This window comes from Parus major, chromosome 17 (assembly GCF_001522545.3).
Source record: "Parus major isolate Abel chromosome 17, Parus_major1.1, whole genome shotgun sequence".
Classification (NCBI taxonomy): domain Eukaryota; kingdom Metazoa; phylum Chordata; class Aves; order Passeriformes; family Paridae; genus Parus; species Parus major.
Genome location: NC_031785.1, coordinates 9076605 through 9085824, shown reverse-complemented (window position 1 = coordinate 9085824; position 9220 = coordinate 9076605). Strand labels below are relative to the sequence as shown.

Below are 9220 nucleotides of genomic sequence, written 5' to 3'. Positions count from 1 at the left end.
GCGGGCCGCAGGTACGAGCGGAGCGGGGGAGCGAGCGGCCGGGCCGGTGCGGCCATGGGGAAGGTGCAGCTCTTCGAGATCCGCCTGGGCGACAGCCGCGTCGTCTACAGCCCCGGCGAGCCGCTGGCCGGCACCGTCACCGTGCGGCTCTCGGGCTCGCTGCAGTACCGAGGTGAGCCCGCGGCCTGCCGTGCCCGCGGGGCCGCACGGCGGGCGGATATCCCGGGGAGGGGTTCACGGGCTGCCCTGGCCCGCGGGGCGCCGTGGGGATGGTGCCGGGCAGCGGCCGCGTTCCCTTCCCCGGCCCTGGGGACTGGCGGCTCCGGGGCTGCCCCATCGCTGCTGCCCCCGCTGCCATGCGGCGGCCGGGAGGGGCTGACGGGAGCAACCTGCTGGATTATTTCCTCCTCCGCTTCCTCCTCTTACTTTTTGCTCCCATCCCATAAATAAGCAAACATCCTCCCAACCCCCTTCCCAAAACGAGCCGGCGCGGGGCTGTGCCACAGCAGCCTCCGGCGCTGGCGGGTGCCCAGGGTGGCAGCGGGAGGTGGTGGAGGAGCTCGCCCGCCTCGTTCTGCTTTCCCGGAGTCCTGAAGCTTCCCAGGGCTGCCAGCATCGCCCTGGCACGGCCCCCGAACCCCGAGCCTGCTGCCCCTGGCTCGGACGGAGCCGGAATGTGTTAGGGCAGGGAGGAGGAAGATGCCGAATGTGTCAGGCGATGGGAGGAGGTGGCGATGCCGGGTCTCGGTGGGCAGCAGCCCTGCCTGGACCGGAGCGAGGAGATGGGCGATGCCGTGTCCTGGCAGGAGCGGTCCGCACTCACCGGCTCGCAGCGAGCAGCCGCGTTTTAACATCTCGAATGAACCCGGGCGTTTGAGTTGTGGCTCCGCTAGTGTGGGAGATGTCCGGGGAGATGTACGAGGTGCTGTGTGTGCCAGGGCAGAGTGTGCACGCTGGGCAGCAGTGGTCTGGAGCAGGGGGTGTTGAGCTCCACGCGAGGCTCAGGCCGTGCTCCGTCAGGTCGGACTGCAGGGAAAGGAGCTGCTGGGCTCGGATCATCCAAACTGGGAGCTTCCTCCCCCGCCTTAGACAAGTCATTCGCATTTGCAAGTCAGCTTTGTGCTCAGTGCTGTGGAAATGTGAACCGATTTGCTGTTTTCCCTGAGGTCTTGCTTGCTTCTCGTGTGTGCATGCTGCTTCCTTTGTAACAAATTATTGGAGAGGAGAAAAAAAAAAAGACGAAAAAATGTAAAATGTGAAGTCTCTGTTCAAGAGCTGTCAGCCTGGATGATGGTGCCTATGCTTGCCTGCGCCTTGCTTTTGCGAGCGCCTCTCCCAGCTGTCTGCAATAGCTTTTGGAAGCTTCGCGTGGAAAAAAAGTATCTAGTACAAGTGTAAACTTGTAGCCTCTTTAAGTCCTGTCAGAGCAAAACAGTTGCAGATCCAGCGTTTATCTCCTTGGAGAGTACTCCCAGATACACTTCTTCCAGCAGAGATGTTCTAAATGAAATCTGGCTGACTTCCCTCCTCGGCCCATCCCATTGACTTCCATCCATTCCTGAGGGTGCTTTTTGGGAGGGACAAGAGTTTGGCCTTGGAGGGTTTGGTGTGCTGGCCCCCTGTGCTGCCAGCTGGCCAAAGCTACACCTTGCTGCTGCCTCTACAACTCCCATTTGGAGAGGACCTGCCAGGTTCTGCTCTACACCAGCTCTCCTTTGCTTCCTGGTGTTGTTGTAGGGAAGGAGGAAGGTATCTCTTTCTTCTGGACCTTCTTTTTGCTTCCTTATTGCTTTGATTCTGAGAAGCATCAGAGTCTGGTGTTAAATACAGGTCCTGAACTCAGGAAGGATTTTGCTGTGGGATCTGGTGTTTGGGGCTAGTGCAGGGGTTTAATATCTGGGGCAGTTGAGCTCTAGAAAAGCTGGCAGAAACATCGAGCCAAAATCTGACATGGGTTCCATGTGGTTGATGCTTGTGCTGTGCTGAGGTCACCTGAGCAGCTCTTTTATGCTGAATTTCCTGTACAGTGGCTTCATGAGCTGGGGTAGAAACTTTCCATTACTGGAGTCAGAACTCACACAGTTAAAACACATTTGGATGTGACAGCTTCTGCCAAGCACAAGGTGGTTCTTTGCTGTGTGTTCTCCCTCCTGCTGTGTGTCTTATGGTCTCTGGTACTTAAACCCTTCACACCTGATCTCTTGGGCATCCTGTCCTTCTTTCTGGGTGAAGGAAATGTCTCACCCTCAGAGGAAGAGGGTGAGAAACATCTGAAACATCCTTTTGGTGTAACAGCAGGTGAAAGAGATCTTCAAGGGACTTGTGAGCCCCTTTGAGCTCTGTGGGCTCAGCACTGGAGGGATCAGACAACCTGACATGCTCTGGCTTCCTGCTGGGCTGTGGGGAGAGCTGGGTGGCATCAACTCATATTGTATATACCCCCCCATACACACCTTTTGTGGCCAGCTGTGACTTTCCAGGCTAATAAACTGCTTTCAGGAGAAGACATAAAGTCTTCACCCCTGGCAGGTGTGGCCCACAGCACCACGATTTGGTGCTTTCCATTTCCTGAGCCAGGCGAGTCCGGTGCGGTGACTTCTCGGTGCTGTGGTGTGTGAGATCACAGCCAGAACCAGCCTGCAGGTGACTCCTCACACGGTAACTTCTGCCTCTTGAAAATTACACCTTCTGAAAGGTGACAGTGCAAACAAACAGAGCTCGTTGTGCCTTGCTAAACACAGGAGAAATCTTGGGTCATGGGACAGCATAGCTGGGGACACACCTTTTGGGATCATAAATGTTCCCACTTAGGCTGGCGTCAGTCCCTGCTGACTGGCATTGAGGGCTGTTCAGGAGCTCATCATCTTCAGCTGACCTTGCAGCAGCATCACAAATACTCACTGCTCCTTGGTGACCCACGTGGACCTTCTGAGGAGCCACACTTCTTCCTGTGCCTGTGCCAGGGTGGAAGACCTGCCCAGAAAACTTCCAAGCCTCAGGGGAGAGCGCTGATGGAAATGGAGAATTCCTAATCATTGTGCCTGGTTTTCTGGGTAAATCATCAAACGTGTGTGCACAAAGAATAATTAATCTTACAGGAAGCTTGCACAGGGACAGCTGGAGATGGAGTTAATTTGTGGGGAAGGAGGAGGGAAGCCAGTTCATTCAGAGCAGGGCAGGCCGTCCTGGTTGCCAGCAGGAGCATGCAGGAACAAAGGTTTGTGCTGCCTGGAGATGCTGGAGCACTTTCCTCTCAACTCTGTGGCTTCCAGGGGCCATGTGGATTATTTTGGTCCTGCCTGCCGTTCAGCGAGGCTTCAACAAGCATAATGTTAAAATAACAGCCCTCTCTGCCAGATCACTGAGAGTAAAGAAACAGCAAGTGCTTTCCGGAACAGATTTCAGCACTTTGCTGTTCTCCACTCTGTTATTTGCCTGTCCAGGTTTATGCAGGGATAACTTGACTTTAAAATCACTCCCTTGAACTACAAAGCTCCAGACACAAGTACCCGTGTTTGTTCATGCTCTAGAAATACAGATACATAATTCCCGTTTCTGCAGAGCGGAGAGCCCATGAATCATAATTTTCTTCTCTGATCTTAGATATAGTAAATATTCTCACTTCTCATATGGAGAACAGAGAAAGCTGGTGGTGAAGAAGGATGAAGAGCAGGGCTCTGAAATCCTGGGTCATGTGTCCAAACTAAAAGGCAACTTCTGTTCCCTAAAAGGGTAGTAGGGAGAAGTTTGGGTTTGGTGGTTCTGACATGTGTGTAACCTGTGCCCTTCCTGAGGGGAAGGAATGACACCAAAGGACTCTGCTGGCCACAATTCTGCTGCCACTTGACCTCTGGTACAGTGGAAAGCATTGTTCCTGCAGGAAGGCTGTGGCTTGGGAAAGTGCTGGGGAAAAGGTGGATTCAGTCTTTGTATAGTGATCTGGCTCTCCCCTGAGTCAGAAGTTTGTGTCTAAAGGAGGATTGGAAATCCCTGTGGTGGCAGCAGGGGACCCCAGGGCTGCTCCCAGCTTTGGTGTGGGGAGGGAGCACTGTGCCTGCAGAGCTGAGCAAGGCCTGGGGGTTTGGAGGGCAGGAGCAGCACCATCACCATCCCTGGTGATCCTGGCCATGTCCCATGAGGTCCTCGAGCTGTCTGGTATCCACCAGCAGTGGTGGGTGCCAGGACGAGGCCAGGCTGGCACTGCTGCCCAGGAATGCTCACGGATGGCTCCACAGCATCAGCCTGGATGGCTCCTGCTGTAGGGGAGCTGGATTAACTTTCTTTTCTCATTGTGTGAAGCGAGACAGCAGGGAACTGTGTGGCCAAGTTTGTCTGAGGCTGGGGAACAAAAGAGGGATTTTTGCTCTCCTGGCTGGCTTGCTGCTATAGCTCCAACTCCTCTGGAGTCAATAACTCATCACGAGATGGGTTTGTGTCTCATTGCTGCAGTGAGCCGCTCTCTGCTGCTCCCCCACCCGCGCACCGCTGTGCTCGACTGAAAAACTGTTTGCTGCTTTTCTTGGCAAGGAGACATGCCACGGCCTCCCATCCCTTGTTTAACAAAATGGGAGGACAAGTGGAGTGGAGTTGTGTCTGTCTGATTTGCTTCCAAGTGTGACAAACGGGGTGTGAGTGCTTATCCCTTCCCTGGAGCGACACAGAGCTGTCAGAGATGTGCCTTGTCTCTCAGGGCTGGAGTCAGGTAGGCGGCAGGGAGGCTCCCTGGTTGGGAGGAAGAAGCCTGTGGGTTTCCATCCCTCGTCCCGAGGCAGCTCCCTATCCCTGGCTGTGTTGGGAGAGGAGGAGCAGCCGGGGAGGTGTGTGGACGGGCGTGCTCCGCTTGGAGCTTGTTGCGGAATACTTTGTGCTGTAAGTCATCCCCAGGGAAGAAGCAGGTGTGTAGAAGACACAGAGCTGTCACTTGATTTGGTGAAGGGTTGTTAGAAGCTCTCATGGCCAGTAAGAGGGGGAGGGACATGTGGATCATCCTCTGCTGTCCAGAGAGAAGATGCTCAGGCCCTTCCAAGAGAAGAAGGGAGTGCGGTGGTTGGGTTGTGCTGCAGGGCTGCTGCAGACCTGGCCTGTGCCAAAGCATAGAGAAAACTGCTCTGCCAAGTGTTGGGGAAGGTCTTTTCCTTCTCCTGCTCAGGGCAGCTACTCCTGAAATGGCCTGGCAAACATGTCAGGGGCTGAGCTTTGGTTTGGTGCCTCTTTTCTTGGGGGCTGATTGCTGAGGTAGCCAAAGGACAGTCTTCAGGCTACTGGTGTGACCTCTGGAGTCTGGCAACAGGAATTGCTGTGGAAGTTAATTGCCTATTTGTGCTGCTCTTAAAATCTGTCACTCTTCAAATCTCTCGTGGAGAAATGCAAAGTGCTTAGGAGAGGAGAAAATGAGCAAAGGACCAGACTGTTGCCAGTCAGCATATTTTCTGCCTTGTGGACAGTTGTGCCTGCATGTGCTCAGAGTCCCTGGGCTGTGTTCAGGATCTGAAATGGATCCATACCACAAAGGTGTTCAGGCTTCTGTCTGCTTGTGATGGCTTTTAAACAGCAAATCCACATTCCCCACTCTCTGATGGCAAATTAAAAGTTGGTGATGGGGTGCACAAGTCAGCTGGGAGTGAGGTGTTCTGCTGTCCCTACGTTTGTGGGGTGGAGGGCTTTTACCACAATATGGGTGGGTACCTGTGGCTGGGTATTGCTCTGTGCAGAGGGGTGCCCAGTGCCATGGGTTTGAATTGCATGGCTTGAGTAAATTCTCACAGGTGTATTGGGATCTTGAGATGCTGGATGATAGCAGTGAAGAGGATATGGGGTGTCCTAAGGAAAGTATGAGCTGCTTTTGACCCCCTTGACAAGATGAGGGTGGCAAGCTAGTGCCAACCTGGAATTATTTAGAGACCTAGTTTAAAAACACCCTGATCTCTGAGCACCTTAACCTTCATTAAAAACTGGAGTTTTTCAGATATCTGTAGCAAAAGCTGTTTCCAAGAAGCATGAATCATTTCTGGAGCACTAATGCTTATGACTTCCACTCCTTTGTTCTTGCTGATGGCACTCTGCTCTCTGACAGTCATTTTGGCTCAGGCAGCTCAGACCAGAGGTAACAATGCTGCAGCAATTCACTGTTCATCCCTTCCAAACACACCCTCCTGAATCCCAAATATTCCCTGCAATAAGAGTGGGATAAAACTGGCTTGGAAGGTAACAACCCTAGAGAGGAATGCTCAGTGTATGGGTAGAAATTGGAGGCTTCTTGATGGGGAGTGTCAACAGGGGTCTGAACAGGTTCAGCTCAGGTCCAAGATGTTCCTTTTCTGTCTGCTTGGATCCCTGAGGAGCCCAGCCTGACCGTGAGGACTGTCTTAGCAACTTGTAGCACTCCCAGCACAGCAAGGATTTGTTATGTATCTGGTGCTCTGGTGATAACAAGAACATAAGTCATCTTTCCAAACTGATGATCTTGCTATAAATAGAGAATCCAGCTGCTTGTGTTGAATGGCATCAAAGAAAATCATAGGAGCAGCTCTTATGCTTAGTGAAGTGGATTCTGGCTGTTTTCTCTGAAGATGCTGGGGTTGGGAGATTTCTTGACAGCTGAGACGTGCGAAAGCAGTGCACGAGAGCTCAGTGTGACGTGGGGAATCTTCAGCAGGGAGCAGGTGAAGCTGGGATCTCTCTTCCCATGCTGGAATCTTCAGCAGGGAGCAGGTGAGGCTGGGATCTCTCTTCCCATGCTGGAATCTTCAGCAGGGAGCAGGTGAGGCTGGGATCTCTCTTCCTATGCTGTGCCTTTCTGCTTCCCCAACGAGAACCTGCCTGTGCTGGTACCTGGCCAGGATGAGGGGGCACTAAATGCAGGCTCGCTTTACTGCTTATAAATAAGGCTCTTCAGGAAAAAGCCCTTGAATTCTCCCCTTCTAGGAGGAGGGGAGCTGGCTCCAGGCTCGTGCTTGGGAGCTGCAGCAGCACTAAATCATTTGAAGGTGTCTCAGCAGTTCTGTGTGCTGAGTTGCAGAGTTCAGCTCCTGGAGCAGCAGGAGGGTGGACCTGGTGTGGTTCCACGTGGTTGCCTGACTCCTTGCTCCTGCATCCTCTCCCTGGAAGTGGGCTCCAAACCTTCACACCAAAACTGTTCCCAGGGTGGCTGAGCAGTCCTGAGTGTGCTGCTTTAGTCCTTCTCCTGCCATGGAGGCAGAGGCTCACTCAGGACCAGGATTGTGACAGTGTGGTCTGTGCTGAGTCCTTGCAGCCCCAGGGGCATCCAGCCTGTGACAGACCTCCTGTCCCACCAGGTGCTGGGCTCACATTATCTCACATTACTCCTCATCTGGAGAGTGGGTACTGGGGAATTTGTGCCCAGGAGAGGATGGCCAAGTGTCATCTCTCCCAAACTTAAATCTGCAGGGCTGTCTGTTGCTGGGAGAGGAGAGCTGTGTCTGGCTGTGTTGTGGGTGGCAGTGAGGTGCCAAACTGAGCACCAGCCCACAGGACTTGTAGCCTTACCTCTTAGAAGAGGGTATCTGAGAGAAGAAAATGAGCGTGACTCAGTCCCACAGCAGAGCCTGGCCCACAGGAGTCCTGCTGCTCTGGTATTACAGTAAGCCTGTTAAGCATGAATTTCCAGAAGTCTTTGAAGCATTTATTTAGAAAGAGTCTGAAAAGGGAGTAGGCTCTGGTGAATCAGCCTCTTTGTGGTGAGTAGGGAAACCTGATCAGTCGGCTGTTTATCTTCTGCAGTGGCTTTTGCACCCAGCGTGGAGGGTGATGCTCCTGCGGCGGGGGCAGAGGGGCTGTCTGGGGAAAGAGCTCGTCAAACCTGCTCCAGGGTGTGGGAGCAGGGCTGGCGGTGGTCGCACACAGAGGTGTGTTCCCAGGACATCAGAGAGCTCAGCCTCCCAGGCTGCTCCTCTTCCATGGGAATCGCAGCTTGTTCTGCCAACGAGGTGGGAAAAGGTGCTTTGCACTTGCTGGGAAAGAACAGTTGAGTTAATGAGTTTAAAGGGGCGTTTTCTCACACCAGCATCCAGCACATTCCCCCTGGGATCTGCAGTGCTCTGTGGTAGGTTGTGGTGGAGGTTCTTGCCCAGTTCTTCTTTTTTTAGACAGCTAAGTCAATTGTACTAGAATATCTTGACTCCTCTGGCCTAAAGTAGTGTTAAATGCTGGGTGGAAACCTATTTCACTTAGGGCAAGCTATAAAAAAAGAGATTCCTCACTTCTGTTTTAGCACTGCTCAGCCTGAGGAAGGGTGGCTGTGGTCCCTGGCTGGCTGAAGTGCTGAGTGTTGGCAGGTCCTGGCATCCATCAGCATTCCTGAGAGCCAGGGTGAGCTGCTGATTCTGTTCCACTTGTCTGGCTGCATGTTGGGCATCTGGGACTTGCATTCCCTTCCCACAGGGCTGCTCTAGAGGCCAAGTGCTGAAGATAAAGATGCCCTGACTGCTTATGTATGTACAGCCTTGTTTTGCTTTGAAGAGCATAGGCTTACTTAAATTCAGGGCTCACAAAATCCAACTTATTACCCAGGTCCCCTGAGAAGGATGGAGTAAATTAAATCTACATTAAATTTATTAAAATAAATCTGTCTTGTACAGGGGATCATGAATAAAACTTTTCTGGACTCTGCTGAGATCCTAAATATGAGATGTTCCTGTGCCAGCTTCAGGCCCTGCCTGGAGTTGGTCTCATCCCAGCTGAGAGCAACAGAGGCTGCTTCCTCATGGATGACATGAACAGAAGTGAGCCTCAAATGCAGTTCTAGGAGGAGGGCAGGCACTGCAGTCTCCAAACAGGTCACAGTTTCCCACTCCGAATTTCTGTCCAGAGCAGCAGAAAGGAAAGAATTTTTTTGAGATTAAAGATCCAGGTTTCACACCCTGGAGCAGTTGAAGCTCCACATGAAATGCTGCCTCCATCTCTCCTCCAGCCTTCTGCTCCTCTGCAACCTCTCTGCTTTTCCCCTCCAACACTTGGAGGGATGGATGCTGGGAGAGGAGGAGGCTGTGAGTGCTGGCAGTGTGGCTCAGGTGGGTGGCTGGCATGGAGATATTCCTGGGGAGCTGTGAGATCTGCCTCTCTCTGCCAAAAAGTTTCTTGCTGCTGTTTGATCTGGCTGTTCCCAGCACTCAGGGGTGCCTGTGTCTGCCAGCCCAGCCTGGGAGGAAGAGGATGGTCCCTCAGCATGCTGGGGTGCAGGTGCAGTGGTGCAGGTGCAGTG

At 53.1% G+C, this 9220-nt stretch overlaps 1 protein-coding gene across 1 annotated transcript in view; it reads left to right on the top strand.

Annotated features, from left to right (window-relative positions):
• The first annotated feature begins 6 nt into the window (after nt 1–6).
• ARRDC1 (arrestin domain containing 1) overlaps nt 7–9220 on the top strand; it is a 31947-nt gene continuing 22733 nt past the window's right edge. The window contains exon 1 of the mRNA XM_015644812.1: nt 7–172. Coding sequence (XP_015500298.1) covers nt 55–172 — 118 coding nt within the window. The 5' untranslated portion in view covers nt 7–54. The remainder of the gene's footprint in view (nt 173–9220) is intronic.